The sequence below is a fragment of the Rhipicephalus microplus genome, chromosome 5, assembly GCF_043290135.1.
Source record: "Rhipicephalus microplus isolate Deutch F79 chromosome 5, USDA_Rmic, whole genome shotgun sequence".
NCBI lineage: Eukaryota > Metazoa > Arthropoda > Arachnida > Ixodida > Ixodidae > Rhipicephalus > Rhipicephalus microplus.
Window position 1 is genome coordinate 115,347,611 of NC_134704.1, and position 21,857 is coordinate 115,369,467.

At 43.9% G+C, this 21,857-nt stretch overlaps 1 protein-coding gene across 2 annotated transcripts; it reads right to left on the bottom strand.

Moving 5' to 3' along the window:
- Window positions 1–2,194: 2,194 nt before the first annotated feature.
- LOC119174282 (uncharacterized) lies at window positions 2,195–20,480 on the bottom strand. 2 transcript variants are annotated; one of them, XM_037425122.2, is made up of 5 exons: window positions 20,208–20,469; window positions 16,796–16,947; window positions 6,383–6,450; window positions 4,898–4,981; window positions 2,195–3,587 (listed from the first exon to the last, which is right to left on the bottom strand). In XM_037425122.2, the coding sequence occupies exons 1-5, from the start codon at window positions 20,322–20,324 to the stop codon at window positions 3,451–3,453; spliced, it is 558 nt and encodes a 185-aa protein (XP_037281019.2). In that variant the 5' UTR covers window positions 20,325–20,469; the 3' UTR covers window positions 2,195–3,450. The 2 variants fall into 2 exon arrangements, with proteins under 2 accessions (XP_037281019.2, XP_037281020.2); XM_037425123.2 differs by lacking the exon at window positions 4,898–4,981 and having other exon boundaries at window positions 20,208–20,480.
- Between the last annotated feature and the right edge of the window lie 1,377 nt (window positions 20,481–21,857).

Below are 21,857 nucleotides of genomic sequence, written 5' to 3' on the forward strand. Positions count from 1 at the left end.
CCTGTCAGATAGTGCTCAATGTACATGCCAGTGGCTGCTAATGTGAAATGAGAGACAGAAGGATTCAGCTTTTAATTTCTTACGGCTTGCGTTTCGTATCTGCTTCCCCCCTTTAACCACCTCGAATTCATTCATGGTATATACTAGATCATTGTATTCATGGCCCTGCGGCTCAACGCTCGCCAAACCTTTCTAAAACAAAGGAGGTTACACCCAGCGAGTATAATGTAGCAACCCTTTCTTGTCCGATAGTGCTCAATGTACATGCCAATGGCTGCTAATGGGGATCGCAGCGTGCGCGTTGACTAAATGCCGAATGCTCCTGTCTCTCATTTCCCATTAGCAGCCATTGGCATGTACATTGAGCCCTACTTTTTATTGTTAAAGAACGCACAGAAGAAATCTCTCACCGGTACCACCTTGGAGGTCAAATGTTATACCTATTTCGGGTATGTGCCACTGGTGGTTACGTACTACGAGGGACGCCCAAGCCACGCCATAAGGAGCTTCGCCCCTAAAACAAACGTGGTGTGAGTATTTCTTCCACAGTTTGTTTTTTCTTCACGGTGCCTGAAACTGGCAAAGTAGTTTCGGGCCAGTGGAGCTGGAAAGTGGTTAGACGTTTTAGACCGCAAATGGTTATTGTTGTGTTGCAGAATTACTTTTTCAATACTCGATTTTATTTCAGGGTTATCTATTGCTTTTTTCTCTTTGTGGCTTCGCATTCGTCAACTACTCGCGCCATGTCAACGTGGCAGCGTATGCTGGTCGGTGCGTCCCCGCTGATTCTAGCGGCTGTTTTGCGAAAGTTGGTGGAAGCAGTGAGCTTGGTTGAAACTCGACAACTTCTGAAGAATCAGTGTTTCGCAGTAACAAGAACAATGGTCTCACAGTGAACTAGGAAGCAATATCAGAGGCTCGATAGTGTTCATATAGGTACCAAGTTTGAAAACAGGTATTTACGGGGACTTTATACCGTCAGACATAAATGCCAAAATAGGCATTCACAGGCACTATAAGGACACTTTTACAGTGGTTACTGATCAGTCATTCCTGTTCATTCATTGAAGTGAGGCGATAGGAATGCCAGCAACAAAATAGTAATCAGCCAGAAATCAGAATATTGTTAGCTTGAATACGAAACATATCACAACATGCAGTGCAATGCTGTCTCACATATAATTTTTATTTGCATACCTCTACACAGTGTTGCATTCCGTGGGCCACCCTTCTGCCACGGCCACCGCAACGAAAAAAAACGTTGCCAGCTCACTTAGTGGAGATGAATAGCAGCAGGAAGATGCCCTGCTGTTTTCATGTAGTGGGCGGTGCGTGGTTCTATTGACTCGATGGAGCACTGCTATCGTTAAGGCCGGCGCATAAATGCGACACGTGGCGTCTTCGTGCCCCAGGAAAAGCCACAATGCCGAGTTTTCACCGAAGATTGACATCGGACCACCACACTGTGTGTGTCTTACTGATGAGCCACCGACGCTCACATCAGCACCACATGTCCAGGTATGGTCCCTCGGAGGCACCTAGCCGCGACTGGCATTCGACAAAGCATGGGTGGTTGACCCGAGCAGCGAGATGACAACCAGGTTTCACTCCACTAGCTAAAAGCAAGATTCGCCGGAGAAGGCAGCATCGTCGCGACCATACACGTGTTTGGTTTGTGTATGTGTGTATGCTGTGGGCAGTGTCGGAATAATGCTCCTGGTGGGCGTTGTGGGACCTTTTATAGGACAGTGCAGTATAGACCTATCCTTTACGTATAAATCTGGAAAAACTAGACTATTTAACAACCCTCGTGGGCTGCTGTGTACTTGTTCAAGTGTTTGTGCTATGAAAAGGCTTTCAATGTAGAGCTTCTCAATGTAGAGCTTCGGCCCAGAGAGCTCGTGCCATGTAAATAATGTAAATAAACCCTCTCTACTAAGTTCAACCTCCTCCTGCCCCGGCATCTTCATGCCGGATCTCCGGTGCCAGCAAACCCCAGTCGCAACAATACATTGAGTCAGGGCTAAAATTTTGCATCATAGTTGAAAGTTTTTATATATCCGCGCTAAATGATAGACTTGAGATATAACTACTAAAGCGTAAAGTTCTTTCTAGCACAGTGTTTGACGTAAAATTTTGTCTTTGAAAGACTGTTTTCGGAGCTTCTCACGTAAACTGAATGCAACTGCTCAACTAGGCCAATGACTTTTTTTTATTTCATTGAACACATTAAATACTTGTGAATGTTACTAGTGAACAGTGCAACAAGGTAAAATATTACGAAAAATCAAACAAGGTCATTCTAACACCCAAAAACAAACACCAATCTTCGCAAGTTTCTTTCCAATGAACCATCAGAAATAGAAATGAACACCGACATCAATGCGACAAAGCACCAATGGGGAACGCATATATTAGGAAAGCTCTATATTGAAACGTGTACGCTACTACACACATGTTGGGCCAACGCCTACTCTAGAAAGATGCCTGAGGAATGGCTCGCGCTCCCAGCAGAGTCGGCCTGCCTTCATTTTTAAAGAAGCCCCACGCGGTGGTGCTCGCGACCGACACTATTATCATGGCAGCGGGAGGTACCAGCTAAGCGTTTTTCATCTGCGGCCCACAGGGGCGCGTTAGTCGAGAGTTGTTCGAGACCTGAAACTGTGCACCATTGTTTCGGAGGCTATGCAAAGTGTTGCGTTGTTGCACTGTCTGCCACAGGTGACGCTAGCGACCGAGAACATTTTCAAAATGAAGGAGAGAAAGAGTGCGGCAGTTGTTTTTCTTCTCATGCGGAAGGCATCTTTCTAAAGGAGGCGTTGGTTGGGCACGCGCCCTGTGTGAGCGTGCGTGCGTGCGTGCGTGAGTGCGTGTGTGTGTGTGTGTGTGTGTGTGTGTGTGTGTGTGTGTGTGTGTGTGTGTGTGTGTGTGTGTGTGTGTGTGTGTGTGAGCATGCGTGCGTGCGTGCGTGTGTGTGTGCGGGTGTGTGTGCGTGTGTGTGTGTGTGTGTGGTGTGTGTGGGGGGGAATTTTTCAACTCTGTATATCAAACAACCATGATGTTCTTTTTTTCATGTAAGAATAATTTTCTGTGGATGAAGTCTGCTCTACAGAGATTTCTCTGTCATATATTCTGTTTTATATTGAGTTCAATCGGATGTTGTGTTGTATTGTTCACATTTTCTATTAATTACAGAAAAGCTGCCTTTGACCTATTCTGTAAAAAAGCATTGGTGACAGTATCAATACACAAAAGAAGCAAAATTCAAAACAAAAAAGACAGGTTATCTTCAAAAAAAGCAACAAATACTCGGCACCAATCTTTTCCCATTTCGCAAGAACAGACGTTCATTTCGATCACTAATATCTCGAACTTTAGTTCATCAAGAGTATATTTGAGCAACTTCAATACTGTGCATGGTATAAGTGCCTTTCTTCCGGATTTTGTTTTTCAGATGTCATCCACTTGATTTTGGCAGAGCTCTTTTGAGTACTCTTCCTCAGTGACGTCACAAATATCCTCGAGATGGTCTAAACAGTGCTGGGGAACGTCATCTTCTACTTCCTTAGAAACCCAGAGCTGGCATTCTGTTAAAAAGAATGCAACACAAACAAGCGAAAACAGTAAATAAATTGGTCAGCCACAAAAACCCATTAACACAAGTTGATAGTCATTCATTTATTTATTTGAGATACAACTTTTAGGCCGAACGATGTCAAAGAGAGCAATATTAAAAATTAAAACTACCTTCTCCAATACTTTTATTTTCATCGTTATTCTTTTAATATTAAATGTATATAACGAGAGTTCGGTACCAATGCGTGACGCCAGCTACTTCTGTTCTTTTGCATAGAAGTCAACATCGCATATTTGGCAACAAGCACAAGGCTACACATAGGTACATAGCAAAACACTTAGTTCTTGCATGTACGGTGTTCAGCAATAAATGCCGTCAAGTCATGTCTGCTTACTAGAGATATGGTTTTGGCATTTGTTTATTCACGCCTTATTGTCACACGATAACAAGAACATTTAGTTATTGTCAAATCTGGGCAATGTACCACTGACTCATCAGTAACGAAGTTTGAACGTTGCATAGACACGGATTCGTATAGCACAGTAGGTCGCAAAACCTGTATTTCTTACTCGTTTGCCTAAAAAAAATACACTAATGCGCATTATTTCAGGACACCCCCTGATTTTATTTGTTATTCTTTCAGTAAGCTTCGACCACCACTTTAGCGTCAGTATGTGCCAATAAATATTTTATAATTCATTGCCAAAGTAATCGGGCTTCAGTGCCGAAGAAACCAGAATCGAAATCAGCCAACCAGAGCTCGATGGGCACCGTTCATCGATGGCCTCTTTTGTGCCACGTTGAAGCAGCAGCTTTTAGCCTATCGCTGCATTCCTTCCAACAGTTATCTTTGACGCGCATGAGCCTATATAAGGTGTGATTTAATCTCCTACCCAGGCCAAAATTGGCGGTAGCACTCATGATAGCGCGGAGTGGTTCTGGTGAATCACTGTCGCGAATTTCTTTAGCACTTATGCGAGCATGGTCCACAGCATGCACCAAGTCATGACACTCAGGTCACATGGGTACTCTCAGCATTTTCAATGAGGACGTCTGTCTGAAGCAACAATTTTTCCTATCCATGCAATTGCACCAACACATAGACGCATCCTGAAAAGCACATTGCATATGTTACAGATATTCTCGCTATTAGCACATCTTTCTAGATGTTATTCAGCTCAATACCTCTCCCTATCACGGGGTAACAGACGAGAGCATCAGATTAACTGTCACGCATTTAGTATAAAACACCCGTACTAAGAAAGAAAACCTGTTAGATAACATTGTATGGTTGTCAAAGTGCGATGCAATATCTCTTACGATCTCCGTCGTAGGGAATCTCCACAATGATGCAGTCTTTATAGTCCGTGTACACAAAGTGGGCAACCTTGGTATTTTTGGTGTCTGCAAAACACGCATTGAAGCATGAATAATCTTGTTACGTTAAATGACTAGAGTGTCATATTGTAGAACTTAATTTTAAATGCAAAGCATTTCTTAGCAAACTTCGGCGACTCTGATCATATCTATCTATCTATCTATCTATCTATCTATCTATCTATCTATCTATCTATCTAGCCGCTTACGTTTGGGTGCTCTCGTGGTCGGCCCCTTAACGTGGCGTGAACCAAAATAAGCATGGGAGTGTGAGATTGTTTGACGAATGTGGAGGCTGATTGAGACATGAATAATTTCACTATCCCATCGCGTACGTCGTCATACACTTCCCGCCAGACAGTGGCACATACCCATGGTCGGGTATGTGAAGCTAGTATGCAGGTATCTGTCACAGGTGATTGCCACTTAGTATCTACCCAAGAATGACGACAACACACATGGGCAATTTTAACGCGCGAGCGTTAAGCAATACCCGACATCGGTAGCGTCGACCCAACGAATCCACAGAATAAATATCAGGGTCCCAGCTGAAGTCGAACTCAAGCATTTTGCGTGGCATCGAAGCATTGTACCACTGAGCTACGCCAAGTATCGGGACTGCTTTTCTAGTAGACGATAATCTTTGTGAAACGTCAATGGTAGTTGCAGTGCTGCCTACCCAACTTAATAAATATTACATATGTACCCTTTTGATAGAGCCGTCATGTCAGGTTAACGTCAATTGTGGTTAGTTGTCATGCGCTGAAGGTGATTTATGTGGCAGCATCCAGGGCCAGCGTCCTCGCAAGCATCAGCGCTTCATATCAGTTTCTGGCGTCGCTAATACGCGTGTTACAGTTTGGCATCGTTGTGCAAGTTCAAACAACTGGTTATATGAACATCTGCAACTCTTCAACTAATGTCTGTGCTTGCAACATTTGTACATATATTTGGCGTCATTTCATTACGCGTCGCTGAATAAAAAAATTGCAACACGGTTACCTTCTTTGCGCATGCTTCGCATAAGGTTGATCACCAGGTACGAAGGATCTGCCGAATTTTTTTACGCATGCTTCAACTTTGGGATACCCAAAATTCGATTTGGAAGGCTTTCTAAGGCATCTGTTCAGGCCGTTTTTAAACGCTTCTGCGCTACCTCGCCTGAATGTCATATTTAATTTTGAAATGTTTGAAAACACTGAATAGGCTCGAATATCAGCCAGACGTGTAGCCACATAGCAGTGCTTTTTTATTGCTCCACAAAATTCAGAGCCAAGCACAGCATGATTTGATGTGATGTAATGCTATTGCTGACGTATCTCCGTCAACGATAACTCACAATGTCACAAAAGTTTCCATATCTGCAATAGTTTAATAGAAGAGTAGTGCTTAAGACAATATTAGCTACAGGTACGTGTCTCAACTCACCATCGTCCAAGGTGAAGACAGCCCTGTCCGGTGCATCTCCAGCAGATAAATGCAGAGCAACATTTTTTCTGGAACAAAAGTGAAGTTGCCCATATTGTCGCTTGTACTTATCGTTGTGTATGTTTTTTGATGTGATAGTGATTTGCTTGGCATAAAAAGGCAGGTGTCGGGGGTCTATCAATTCAAGCTGCCGCTATGCGGTGAGTGATGCAAACACATCGTTACTTTTGTATGAAGTTTTTTTTTCTCTTTAGACGCTCTCTAGAACTACAAATAATTTTGTCCTTTCCTTTTCATTCACCCTTCTATTTCATTAGCCAGCCGTAGATGTAATTACTAGTAAGTAAATCTGACTCCCGACTGAGGATCATTGTCGACTACTATATCTGCTTACCTAAGCTTTAAATACAACTGCAAAACGCCAATGCAGTATGATACATCGTTAAGGGAGCACCGGTCGATTCTATTGCAGTGTAAAACTTTTGCGATTATTTTTCACGCACTCGAACCGCCCTCGAGGTAACACTCAACGCAACAATCACAGACAAGTAGCTGATTACTGCGCGAGAAAGGAGCACACAACCCGTCAGAGTGCAAAAAATGTCACAGTGGGAATGATACAACTCATATCAGCAGCGTTTTGACGGTATTAAAATTTTAACGCCAGCAATATCAGAAGTGAGCAAGACAGAAATAAATTATGGCAGAATAAATGCACGAGATGGAGGATAAACCAGAGCAAAAAGCTTGCCTAAGCCTGCGAAGTCAGAAGTTCAAGACCGCACTCTGTTTTTTTTATTAAACACATAAGGAGTTTTAAGCAGTTAGGAGAAGGCCAGGCGAGCTACGAGTAATGTGGAGTTGAGAGCTGATAGGTGGTCAGGTAGTATTCTACAGTGCTAAAAGGGGAAGCAGAACCCCCTACTTAGACATAGCACATTAGCATAGGAAGCAATAATATATATATATATATATATATATATATTGTTACGCATGCCTTGGAAGAAAACAAAGATGGGTGAACATGCTGGCTGCCCCAAGCTGAAGGAAGAAAGAAGACGACGAGACTGCGATCATCAACCTGTGGGCCGCTCCGGCGCTTCTCTTTGCGACCAAAATAAACGGCCCCCTTCAGCCGTATACGTCCTGGTCCTCCTTGTGCGTAACAGATTGGTGGAAGGCTGCTGGGTAAGACAAGCCCAACGACGGGAGCTTCACTACCTGGACTACGCCGCAGCCGCCGCCTTGCCGGACTCCCGCCTGCGCCGATCGTAATGGCCCAAGATCAGCCATCTAACGCTTCAAGGCCAACTCCAATGGGTTCCGTGCCCTACTACCGAGTCCCGCCAACCTTTGGAGGAAAATCTGGAGAGGATGTCGACGCGTGGCTCGTCCAGTACAAGCGAGTCAGCAAGTCCAACGGCTGGGATGCCGCCGCTCAGCTCAGCAATGCGGTCTTTTGCCTTACGGATACTGCGCTCGTGTGGTACGAAAACCACGAGGACACACTGACGACGTGGGACGTTTTTGTTGCAGAGCTGAAAGCGTGTTTCGGCGACTCGAGCGTCAAAAGGAAGCGGGCAGAGCAGACATTGTCTCAACGCGCGAAGCTTCCAGGTGAGACATGTACCACGTATATAGAGGATGTGCTGAAGCTCAGCAAGGTGGTCAATGATCAGATGTCAGAAGACGACAAAGTAGGGCATTTGCTGAAAGGCATAGCCGAAGATGTATATAATTTTCTAATCGGAAAAGAGCACCTGAGCTCGGTGTCCGACGTGATTCGGCACTGCCAAACTTTCGAACAGCTGAAAATGCGCAGGATTGCTCCAAAGTTCGGCCGGCTCACAAATGTTACAACGGTCGCCAGCATCGACACGAGCACCTGCCCAGACCTGTCCTCGACGATTCGAGAGATTGTTCGCGAAGAACTTTTTCGCTATAGAGAACAGACTCATTCAGCAGTTGATCACCACTCTGTAAACGACCAACATTCGGTATATGTGCCACGTGAGGCTGTTACTGCACCACCGCCTTCTACGACCCCTTGGCAATCGATGGTTAGTGCAGCAGCTGTTGAGTACAGCGCACCCCCACAGCCAAGGAGAGCACCACGGTTGCCAGCTCCTCGCCATGACCGACGCCCCCAGCGTCCGCCTTCTTCGCGACGCCCGGTCTATCCCTATGATATACGGAACGAACCAACCCACTCCGCCAGAGAAGACGATGTTAGATTCATCGACGAACGAAGTGAGTTTCGACCTCTCACAGTTTGCTACTCCTGTGGTGTACCAGGACATATTTCGCGATTTTGCAACCGTCGACGTGTAGCCCCACGGTATGGCTACCCACCACACTTTGCACGGCCTTCCGAACGACTTCGCGATGACCCGCGAGCAACGTACTATGGCCCACCACAACACTTCACACGATCGTCTGATCGACCGTACGACGACCCTAATGCAACACACCTGCTGCCTCGCGACGACTACTGGACACACAGCTTCCGGAACCACTCCCCTACATCTGACAGGAGCTTGACGCCTCCACCGCCTCGTGTTCCCCGTTCTCCTTCACCACGGCGCCGCAACACGTCTCCTTTGCCACAGGAAAACTAGCAAGCGCGGCCGATGGAGGTGAGGTCGCCGGAGACGTGCTAATATCAGAAATACCTCCTGTGTTGATGCTCAAGAACAAAGTACGTGTTTTTGTTGACGGTGTGCCTGTGATGGCTTTGGTGTATACGAGGGCAACCATTTCGGTCATGAGTGCGTGCTTTAAAGATACCTTGGGGCGGAAGGTATTATTTAGGTGGAATCAAGCTGCGAAGTTTTGCGGAGTGAGTGGTGAGGCACTGCATCCAGTTGGTGTGTGTCAAGCTAACGTATTTCTCGGAGGCCGCGTTATCCCAACGGAGTTCGTGATTATTCCGCAGGCGACACATGATGTTATTTTGGGTATGGTTTTTTTGAGAGAGTGTGGTGCGACTGTCGACTGCCGCACAGGGACAATAGTCTTGAGTGATCACGTTCCGCCAGCACTCTTGGAAAACCCTGTGAATGGTAAGACGGCATTGTGTGTCTGTGGCGACACTATCATACCACCGTTATCAACCGTTCGTGTACCTGTTGGTTACAGCGACAGCTATTCCGCCAACTTTGATGCCAACGTAGAACCAGTGTACACCAACTGCATGAAAAAGAATGTGTTGATCCCACATTGTGTGGTGTCGATCAGACGTGGACGCGCTGGTTTATGGACTGTCAATTGCCCTACAGAACCCGTGATGTTACCAGATGGTCTAAAATTAGCCGTCGTGAGTGGACAACACGAGGCCTTACTGGTGACCGAGCTTAGAGATGCGCCGGAAGAGCATCGTAGTCACACTTTTGAAACGGCTCTTCTGTCAATGGTGAATGAGTCGCTGAGCACAAATGAACGCCTAACATTGGTCAATGTACTTTCGAAGCACGTCTCTGCATTCAACTTTGCGCAGAAAGACAAAGCGCCCCTAATTTCTGCTTCTCGGACATGTCACACTATCAACACGGGTTTGGCCAATCCGATTAGACAAAAGCCATACCGTTTTTCGCCATCCAAGCGGCGGATTATTAATGAGCAGGTGAACGAAATGATTGAAAACGGTATCATTCAAGAGTCGGTAAGTCCATGGGCAGCTCCAGTAATTCTCGTTAAAAAGAAAGACGGATCCTGGAGATTTTTGCGTCGATTATCGCCGATTGAATGCTGTAACAAAAAAAGACGTGTACCCACTTCCACGTATTGATGATGCCATAGACTGTCTGCATTCGGCCTCTTACTTTTCCTCTGTAGACTTAAGATCGGGCTACTGGCAAATTCCCATGCAACCTGAAGATAAAGAAAAGACAACCTTTGTAACACCTTACGGCCTTTTTGAATTCAACGTGATGCCATTTGGACTGTGCAACGCGCCGGCGACGTTCTAGCGATTTATGGACACTGTTCTTCGTGGCTTGAAGTGGAGCATTTGCATGTGCTATCTCGACGACGTCGTCATCTTTGGCCGCACCTTCAGCGAACATAATTCACGTCTGGATACTGTACTGACTTGCATAAAAAAAGCTGGCCTTGTTCTTAACTCAAAGAAATGCCACTTCGGAGACCGACAAACCCTTGTTCTCGGGCACCTAGTCGATCAGGAGGGCATCCGTCCAGATCCCCAGAAGACAGCAGCCGTTGAAGCATTCAATGTGCCGCGCTCTGTGAAGGAGCTCCGCAGTTTTTTGGGGCTTTGCTTCTATTTTCGCCGCTTTATACCTAAATTTGCCGATTTCGCGTATCCGCTGACATGTTTGCTACGGAAGAATACTCCCTTCGAGTGGACTCCGGAGTGCGACTCCTCTTTTCGCCAACTGAAGTTCCTCCTGACGTCGCGGCCTATTCTTCAACACTTCAACCCATCAGCTCCAACCGAACTGCACACAGATGCCAGCGGCATAGGAATTGGTGCCGTCCTAGTTCAACGCTATGGTAACCGCGAGCACGTGATTGCATACGCAAGTCGCTCCTTGAGTAGGCCCGAGCAGAATTACACTGTAACAGAACAAGAATGCCTCGCGGTAGTATTTGCGATTCAACGGTTTCGGTCTTACTTATACGGACGCCCTTTTACAGTCGTCACCGACCACCACTCATTGTGTTGGCTCGTCAACCTTCGGGATCCTTGCGGCCGTCTAGCGCGCTGGGCACTTCGGCTCCAAGAGTATAACTTCATAGTCTCGTACAAAAGTGGTCGACGACACGCCGACGCAGATTGCCTTTCGCGCATGCCACTGAGCACTACAGAGTGTGACGCCGATGACCTCGATCACCTCGTAGCTTCTGTGTCACCAAAGTTTCCCGACCTCAGTACTTTCAAAGATGAACAGCGAAAGGACACCAGGCTATCATCGCTTTGCACAGCTCCAACGGCATGCCATTTCTGTGTACGCAACGGACTCCTATATAAGAAGAACTTTTCCAGCACTGGCGCACGTTTCCTCCTGGTAGTGCCAGAAACCCTTCAGACAGCGATTTTAGGTGTGATGCACGACGATCCTACGTCCGGACATTTAGGTTCTGCCCGGACGCTTTACCGTGCTAAGGAACGCTTTTATTGGCCAGGAATGCGATAGTCAGTCGAGGCGTATGTGGCCAGCTGCACACAGTGTCAACGCCACAAACGCCCGTCTACTGCTCCGGCTGGTCTTCTACAGCCCTTGCCAGCTCCAAGCACACCTTTCCAACAGGTGGGAATTGACCTCATGGGCCCTTTTCCAAAGTCAGCTAAGGGCAATAGCTGGATAATTGTATGTGTCGATTACCTCACGCGCTACTGCGAGACGGCGGCCATACCAACCGCAACTGCCAGCGACGTCTCTGTGTTCCTGCTGCAGCACGTTATCCTCCGACATGGCCCACCTCAGGTGATCATCAGTGATCGTGGGCGACAATTTACGGCAGACATAGTAGAAGAGCTGCTTCGATTGAGTGAGTCCCGCCTTCGTCACTCGTCGCCATACCATCCGCAAACAAATGGGCTCACGGAGCGCACCAACCGAACAATTGTAAATATGATCTCTATGTATGTGGCATCCGACCACAAGAACTGGGATGACGTGCTACCATTTATAACGTACGCGTTCAACACCGCTAAGCACGAGACAACAGGCTATAGCCCCTTTTTCTTGATGTACGCACGACCGCCACGGCACACACTCGACACAGTTTTGCCATTCTCGGCGCACGAGAACTTCTCAGTCACCGAAATCCTCTGCCTTGCAGAAGAAGCGCGTCGTATTGCTCGTCTACGCACTTTGGCATCACAGGAAAAATCGAAGGTACGCTATGACGTCCGCCACCGGCCTGTAACTTACCACCCAGGCGACTTAGTGTGGCTGTGGACTCCGGTACGAAGACGCGGGTTATGCCAAAAGTTCTTGGCCACATACGACGGACCGTTTGTCGTTCTCGACAAAATCACGGAAGTCATATACACAATAGCTCGCCTCACGAGAAGTGGTAGAAGAGCCCCTAAAACCCAAGCAGTCCATGTCGCTCGACTAAAGTTGTACACACCAAGGTGAATGGGTTACCTCGCCCGGCGGGCTTCGTCTGCGAGGGGAGGAATGTTACGAATGCCTTGGAAGAAAACGAAGATGGGTGAACATGCTGGCTGCCCCAAGCTGAAGGAAGAAAGAAGACGACGAGACTGCGATCATCAACCTGTGGGCCGCTCCGGCGCTTCTCTTTGCGAGCAAAATAAACGGCCCCCTTCAGCCGTATACGTCCTGGTCCTCCTTGTTCGTAACAATATATATATATATATATATATATATGATTTTAATGTCAATTCCGGAGCATTTTCAATTGTATATTTACTTAAAACGCGAGATTGGGGAGTTGTTGAGCAAAATAACAAAAGAAAAATATTGGTGGTAAGGCCTACATACTGCCAGTAATGCATTCTTTCACTGAAGCAGGATTGACCACCCTTCAATACTTGACTGTAGTATGAACGCACAAATTAACCCTCAGCCCTCATTCCCCAGCGGCTGTGAAGCAACTGTCCAGGGCTGTGGTCAGATCTGTGACGCAGTGGGGGACGCTAAGTATCTATGTGTCCGAACAAGTCACAAATCGAATTTAAACTTGGCCTACGTTTAATGCTAGAACTTTATCTAGTGAGAGTGATCTGGCTGTGCTATTCGAGAAATAAGGGGGTTTAATGAGATACAATAGGGCTCAGTGAAGTTAAAGTATACGCGAAGCATATACTGCACTTAATAACGGACACATCCTATGCTATCGTTGATTAGTTGAAAAAAGAAAACTATATAGGTGTAGGGTTTCTTATACACAAGAATATCGTAAGCAACATAGAGGACTGCAATAGCATCACTTAAGGGGTGGCAAGTTGCGTATGGAGTGGCATGTTGTGTAAATGCAACAAGGTGCAGTAAAGGGTTAAAAAAAAGAAAGAAAACGAAGGTGGTACAATCCTACGCACCTACATAGAGCCATGAGGATCATTTGGTTAAACGCTTCTATGAAGACGTAGAGTCCACAGTTGATAAAGTAAAGACACAAATTACTATTCCGATGGGGGACGTTGATGCTTAAGTAGGCAAGAAACCAGCCGGGGACTGTGCAGTGGGAAAATATGGCCTCAGATCGAGAAATTCCGGGTGGGAGCTATTAACAGAGCTCGCAGAACGTAATCATTTACGAATCTTGAATACATTCAACAGAACACAGGCTAGCCCTAAGCGGACGTGGTGGAGTCCTGATGGCGAAACTAAAAATGCAATAGACTTCATTCTGTGTGCACAGCCAGGCATTGTACAGGATGTAGAAACAGTCGGCGAGATCTGATGCAGTGACTATAGAATGATGAAAGCCAGAATTCACATAGATTTAGAACAACAAATGCATAAACCGATACGCAAGAAGTCAATTATTGAGCTAGTGAAGAGAGTGAACGTAGAGGAAATAAAGTATGGCTTCAGAGTATATTCGCAGCTGTAAACGTTGTTAGCAAGGACACAATGAACGATAATCTTAGTAGTATCATGAAAGAGTGGGCTATAGAATTTTGAGGGCAGTCACTAGACAGGACACTCGTAAACTGTCTTAGAAGAAGGAAAGATGCGTTAAGAGGCGACACAACATGCAAGTTTGAATTGCAACCGACAAAATACAGATAGTGGAGCTTTCGAAGTTTATCAATAGGCGTAAGGTAGCCGACGTCATGAGGTATAGCTTGAACAGAATCGAGCAGGCCGTAAAGAGCGGCAGAAGCCTAAAAGCTGTTAATGCAAATTTGTGCAAAGGCAAAAACAGAATGTATGCGTTAGGGAACAAAAAAAGGCAATGTCATAACCAACTTCGATACGATAGTCGAGGTGGTGGAGGAGTTCTACAAAGAGCGGTACAGAAGCCCAAAGAAACAGGATGATATGGTATGAAGCAGTATTAGCACACACAAATTTCACATCCTACCCGTCACGAAGAGGGAAGTAATGAAAGCTCTAGAAGGAATGCAAAGAGGCAAAGCCGCCGGTGAGGATAGGGTAAATACGGACCTGCCTAAAATGGCGGAAATATTGTGTTAGTAAACAGGCCGTTTCATATAAAAAGTGTCTCTTGACGAGAAATGTACCATAAGCTTGTGATAACGCAAATATCAACTTTATTATAAGAAATAAAACGTCGAGCACTGAAAATTACAAGCCGATCAACCTACTGTCCGCCGTTCTCTACGAAGTATTTGCAAAAATATAGCGAGATGACAGTTTAATTAACCAAATCACCAAGCAGGATTTCACACAGTATACTGTACAATAGAGCATAAGCACACTATCAATCAGGCGTTAGTGGTATGCATGGAATACAACCAATCCATATACATAACCTTCATAGATCACTAGAACGCATTTGACTCAGTAGAGACCAGGGTGTCTCTTACATCGTGGTCGAGACATCAGCAATAATGCGGGCACTACAGAATCAGGGCGTCAACGAACCCTATGTAAACATAATAAAGAAATGTACAGCAGACCCACAGTCACCATAGTTATCCATAAACGAAGCTACAGAATCCCAATAAAGAATGGCGTAAGGCAGGAAGACACAATCTTTCTAATGCTATCCGCCGAGTGCTTACAGGATGTTTTCAGGGCCCTAGATTGCGAATGGTTCGGAATAAGAGTTAGTGGGGAGTCTCTTAGTAACCTGCAATTCGCTGATGAAATCGCCTTGATGAGCGACTCAGGGCAAGAATTACAGCTCATGATTACAGAACTTGACACGGAAAGCAGCAGGCTAGGTCTGAAAATTAATATGCGTAAAACTAAAGTATTCTACAACAGTCTGGGGAGAAAACAGTGCTTAGAGGTAGGTGACAAGACATTGAAGGTTGTAAAGAAACACGTCTACTTGGGACAGGTAGTAACCATGGAACCGAATCATCAGAGTGAAATAACTAAAAGAATACGAATAGGGCGGATCGCGCTCAGCAAGAATATTCAAATCATGAATGGTAACCTACCACTAACCCTTAAGTGGAAGGTATATAACAGCTGCATCTTGCCGGTACTTAACTTACGGTGCAGAAACCTGTAGGCTTCCAAAGAGCATTCCGCTGAAATTTAGGGTGGCAAAGCGAGCGATTGAAAGAAGAATGATAGATGTAACCTTAGGAGACAAGAACAGAGCAGATTGGGTCTGGGAACAAACCGGGGTTAAGGATATCATAATAGAAGTCAAGAAAAAGAAACGAACATGCGCCGGGCACGTAGCGCGTAGGCAGGATAACCACTGGTCATTAAGGGTAATTGACTGTATTCCCAGAGAAGGCAAACGCACGAGGGGGAGACAGAAAAAATATATGGCCTGATGAGATTAAAGTGTTTGCAGGTATAACGTGTTAGCAGTAAGTATACGACCACCTTACTTGTGGACCATGCCAGTGGCCTTTGCCCTGCAGTGCGCGTATTCAGGCTGATGATGATCCTGTTGACTACTTTTCAAGCTCATTGGTGAAAAGAATGACTGCAGCCGAATCAGTGACAAATTCATATATTGCAGCTTGTATTCCCAACGTTCAGAAATAGTATAAGAGGGTTCACGAAGGCAGAAAACTTGTAAGCCAAGCATTTGCAAGCTCACTGGTTTTATAATAGGCTTCCTTCAACTAGCAGTACATGGACCGTAGTAAGGCACAGAGAAAATTAAAGATACACGGCTTTGTCTTACATCAGCTCCTGTTACGATTAAAGATACTTCACCCTATATGTGGCATGTGCAACCATACCTTTATTGCTGCCTATCGGTTTGGGGAAGCACTACGCAATCTAATTTGCAATCACTATTTTTTTTTACAGAGAAAAGCCAAAAATCTATCAAGACAGTGACAGTACAAACGAACACTACCAGATTACAACACTCTTGAGCAACAACAACAAAAGTATAGAAGAAATCTTAAAAAATCACAAACAGAAAAAAATAATCAAGCCCAAAGTGTTTCAACAACTTCTTTCATAGTTTTTTGTAATTCATTAAGTGCATACTGCCTGCTACTTGCGTTCAATGTTATTAGTGTCATTTATGATACGTTTGATTATAAGTATTCACTTGAAGAATTTTATTTTATATTTCATGCGTTCAAAGTTGCACGTGAAATACTACTTCTTTTATTCAAGCGTTTCAGTTGCTTCCGGTTTTTTTTTTTGTCACTGCCTGTGTGCAAACTGTTGTTACTTCTGGTGAGAGAACTTCATCAGGCATAATGTCTTTAGTGTTGTCTTTCTGACGTGTAATTTTTTGCACATGAATAAATCTATTTCAATATATCTGGTAAGCACTTTCATCTTGAAATGGCGAACCATTTACCTAGTACGGCCGTTTCCACCCTTGAACATCCAAACGTACGTGGCTCTTTTTGCTTGCATATCCAACTCAGTTCGCTTGTCGGTCAGGCATTGAAATTCAGGGTCTTCGCCTGAACTATACACAAGTACAACATAAGGAAACTTGTCGAATAGCTGCAAAATAAGCAATGAAAAAGCAGGGTGAATGTGATTCATCCGCATTCAACGAATAACAACGAAAAAGTCCTATAACGATTGTGCCGCTTAGTGTAGAACAGGTGCATTTTTTTGTATAATCAGATGTTTAACACAACTCTTTATTTACTGGTTTTACGGTGAGAGGAAAGAAGCAGAATTAAAAAGATTATTAAAGCTACCAAAGTTGCACCTGCACTGTCACTTACGCCATCAGCAATTTTGATTTCAACAATGCTTGCCTATTTATTGGCCATCCTGTTGAAAAAATGTAAGAATGCCTTGTTTTTTCTGGCTGTTCATGAAGTATTCGTGGTGATTTACGAATTTCTTGACTTTTAATACTGTTTCCTATTTATTTTTCAAACGTCAAAGTCAGTCAAAATACACTCGAAAATGTGACACCCTAACTTGTATAGGCGTATATATTTACGTTAAGTACAGTAAAATGAATAAAAAGGATTTGGTACGGCAAATTGTAGCTACAATGAAATGGACGTATTTCGCCACTATGCGAAGCACATGCTGATAAAAATAACAAAAGTAATCGCAGAAACGCTGTACATATACCGATTTCAATGGAATAGATAGTTTCGAACAGACATTGGTGTAACCAAAATGCACCACACACAAATGTATGGGCTAGCTGTAACAATATTATCGCGTGATCCTCAATTATATCTACATTTCGTGATGTTTGGTATACTTATGGGAGAAGAATGAAGTCAAGAAAAAGTGGTACGGCATTTTAATACTTAAAATGTGTTTACTCATTTATATTTGAGAAGTGTTTATTTTTACTTATTTGAGGAGTGTTTAGTACAAAGCGGCATAGAGGTGGGCGAATATGGTGGGCGTCAACGTAGTTTGAGGTAGGCGTCTAAGTGGTGTGAATGAATAAACTGTTCACTTTTTGAACAGTTTTTTTTTCATTGTGCGTCAACTTAGTACCAGTTAATACACCTGGCTTGTAAGCTCATTTGTTTTCTTTATCTGCGTTTCATTGTTGTTTTAAGCATTGCATTTCTTGTGTCACATAGTAGTTTATTAAATATATCGTTTTGTTCTGCCACACACGTCTATGATCTCTTCACTGCTCTGCTTGCATACGGAACGAGCTAACCAGCTGTCCTTCCCGCCTTCGTCTTTGCTCCGGTGACGCTAGCGTGGCAGCTTGTAACGAACCTCAACAAAAATTTTACATCCAGTCATCTATTTAGCTAACAGTACCTATGCCTTCATGAAAGACTCATCAAAATTACTGGCTTTTCGGCATTATTTGTGTCCATGGCACCGTCTCCGGATGCCAGTTATATCAGTATTGAGAATCTTCTTTGTTTAAAGACAGAGAATTGTGCTACCGTATCCACCGTCTGCTATATATGCTATTGTATTTAGTGCAAGGAGGTTGATGACTGGAAGCTCCTAAGCGCCCGTGGACTGAAAAAAAAGGTTCTAAAATATGATTGTGTTGTGTGCACGTCACCCCTGTACTTCCCAATGCATAAAATAAAGATAAAACAAAGCAATGCTGAAGCGTTTCACCATGGTAGCATTAAACAAGTCGCTTCGCAGAAGTTCCGGCATGGGTGTAGTTGGTTGTGAGGGAGATGTAACCGTTGCCAGTGAGCGCAATTTTTAAACATTTAAATGAACTCTTTTTTAGCTTCTTTTAGTGCAGTAATCGAACTGAGGCATGCATTACATTCAGAAGTTTCATGAAAGAACCATGCAATTGCTTGAAATTGCTTTGGAAAAATTTCTATGGGAACGCCTCATTATGCAGGAGTCTCATTAACGCATGCAATGTTGCTAGGCAGAAACGTGGAATTGCGTCAGTTGTCAACCCACATAATTGTACATTAAGAGAGGAAATTGAAGGCCCTTCATTACAAACCACTACGACATATTTATTGGTCATCATCAGCAATTGCATCAACGTAGTGCACTGCTGAATTGGTTAGCATGTTATCATAAGGACTTGTAGTGCGTCATTCGATGATTTAGAAAAGAAAAAAAAAGTCTATGGTATACGTGGCACTTCCCAGCTGTAGTTCCGGTAGATTTTCAAAGATAGCTATAAAGAGTCAACGTTATTCGCACAGACGTTCTTTTTCTTGAGCCGTGGTTGAGGTTTCATATGGGAACTGAGGCCAGGCTACCAAATTAGAATAACATGCCAAAGGGGCCCGACTGGGCCATCAAGTTCTAGTTGTCAAAGAAAGTTCAGGCGTCCCTTCACTTTTGCTTTGTCTGAAAAGCCTAACGAAAATTCTGCTCCTTGGGCGATTTGTAATAGCACACGGTTGATTGACGCGCTTCGGAGCAAACCTACGATGGGAGTTTTTGAAGAGGGGTCCAAAAAGAGGGGGAGCCCAAAGCAATTCTAGTGTGCTATCCTGGAGTCAAGCCGGGGATAAAAGAGTTCTTGAATTAGGACTCGCGCGCATCGTTTGTGTCTTGCGACAATGATGTATAACAAAATTAAAAACTTTCAGATAAAGTTGTGCTTCAAATCCGAGTGTCAAACAATACCATGACTAGCAATTAGTTGCAGGCTGGTCAGCACGCAAAATGTGTTACAATCTATGTATTCATCATAACGAGCAACATGCTTGGCACTAACACTTGCTCAAATGAAGCTCTATATTTTATATTGAATGCAAAAGGTTCAGTGGAGTGCCCAACAAGAACTATAGATATAGGACTATGACATAGCCACACAAATGAAGTTTTACAAACCAGCCCAAATTACAGTTTTGCTACAAAGTGCTATAGGAGATGTCTTCCCGGCAACTTTGCCTCTTTCTCATAAAGCTGACATCCTCAATAAATCTCAAATAAAAATATGGTGTACACTCGACCAACTGAGAAACCGTCAAAAGATTGTATATTGGTTTTTTCTGATGATGTAAAGATCTCAGAAAAAAAACGAAAATATATTAGCGGGTATAGAATGAGGTCTTATAGAAACCATATGTAATTTGTGTACCTTAGGTGACTCGCTTTCAAGAACTTCACAGCAATTACCCCGGCACTTTACCTTGACGCTACGCTGAAATAGTTTAGGACGGCTATGCCATATAAACACAGTGACGCTGTCAGTATAAATATCTACACCCATACTCTAAAAAAGAAGCTTTGTAGAGGCTGGCGGGCATATTTCTACATTCACCGAGATGAACATGATGATGCTGTAAGAAGAAATAAAAACGTACATTTTTTGGAATGCAACTCACCTCGAACGTATCGGTAACGTTCCGTTCAAGCTTGTGCGGTGCCCTCGACGAGGCAGGCGTAACGACGAATGCAACACAAGCGATAGCTACCGCAAGCGAAAAGTTCAGAGAGTGCATAGTGAGTCAATGTCGGCACTTTTTTGCAAGATGAACTGCCGGTAAATTGGCCTGATATTATATATACATATTCTTGAAATTTACCAATTCCATGAAATGTAATGAGTACTGAAATTTGCAGATACGGGAATCACTTTTCCATTTGACGGCAGACATGTTTCTTCTCTTACAAATGGAGCGAGAATCCTATCTCTAAATTTGGCAATGTTATTTCAACATACTTTCATATTAAGTTTTCTTTAATTAGTACATTTTTATTGGAAGCTACACACGTCGCACGTTGACCTGCGTTCTCTTTATTGCAGCTGTAGTACCTAACTGCTCATGAGGTCTAAACTCGTCAGGCTCAAAAAAGATTGAAACGCAATTATGTGCGTGAAGCAAAAAAATGAGAGTTTAATTATACTGTTATAAACGATGGCAGATGGTAACGGCATTGTCATGTTTTGTTACTTTTGTTTAGCATGCTTGACATCAAGCTAGCTGGCCTTGAGAATTGAATAGGTTTTTTTACAGCTGGTTTTTTTTTACTGCCCGAAGCGATTCCTCTCAGAAACCTGTATATGTTGTATTCACACTGCTAACAGCTTTTTGCAGAGTAAAAAAATGTTCTAATAAATTTACCTTGCCTCAAGTTACCTTGAATATATACCAGTCAACACTACAAGCAAATTAGGTGATGTAGGAAGGCCCCATTAGATGTAGAAAGCAGCGGCGTAACAAAGCGTAGTATTGAACAAAAAGCACGCGCACTCTAGTTACAGTACAAGTTTCACAGTAATATTCACTTCAATATAAAACTCGATCTAGGATCACCACTGGATGCACCCAAACTAATTAGAGTGAAACAACAAGAACAATGCATGTGAATGACAGATAAGCAGCTGAAAAACTATGAGTTATTTCCGCCTCTTGTGGTGACAGCATGACCGTGTACGTAATGGAGCACTGTCACCCACATCTGACGAGCCTTCACAAAGTAGCACTCAAGTCACCGACAGCAGTGCGACTCCTAATTTCCTATTGAAAATTTGATAGTATTTTTAAACTCCACCCATCGCAAGTAACACTGACCTCGTATCTTTAGTAGCAATAGACATGACAGTAGCAACACATTTTCCCTGCATGCCTCTCGTCTCGCTGAAAAAAATAGTACAAATCAGTGATACAATTTATTTTTCATCTTTGCAAACACCTTTTTTCTTTCCCTCGAGCAAGTGACTCAAGTGGCATGTAAAAGCTAAGTTACCATGCTAAAGCCTATTTCTCTACATTATTAAGAAGATTGGCCATTTTCGCAATCGTAATATAGAGCTCTCTGTAAATTAATGGCAGCAGTATGTTCGGCAGTAATTTTGACGGATTCACTATAAGTATGCACCTCCTTTACTGCAAGTTCTTTCAAAGACTTAGTTCCCCCGCATCTCAATTTGATCGAATTGGTCTGGGTTCCAGGGAATAAGTGCTAATTTGTAAATGAAATTACAGACGCGCTCGCAAAGTCATCTTTATATGGGCCTGTTATCAAGGTAT

What these genes read in the sequence shown, in the direction of transcription:
- LOC119174282 (XM_037425122.2), bottom strand. Translation starts at nt 20,324, where the DNA reads ATGCACTCTCTGAACTTTTCGCTTGCGGTAGCTATCGCTTGTGTTGCA. An exon ending in ACGTTACCGATACGTTCGAG is followed by an intron (nt 16,948 to 20,207) that starts GTGAGTTGCATT and finishes CTTATTTTGCAG; the next exon opens with CTATTCGACAAGTTTCCTTA. An exon ending in GATTCCCTACGACGGAGATC is followed by an intron (nt 3,588 to 4,897) that starts GTAAGAGATATT and finishes TCTTTTTAACAG; the next exon opens with AATGCCAGCTCTGGGTTTCT.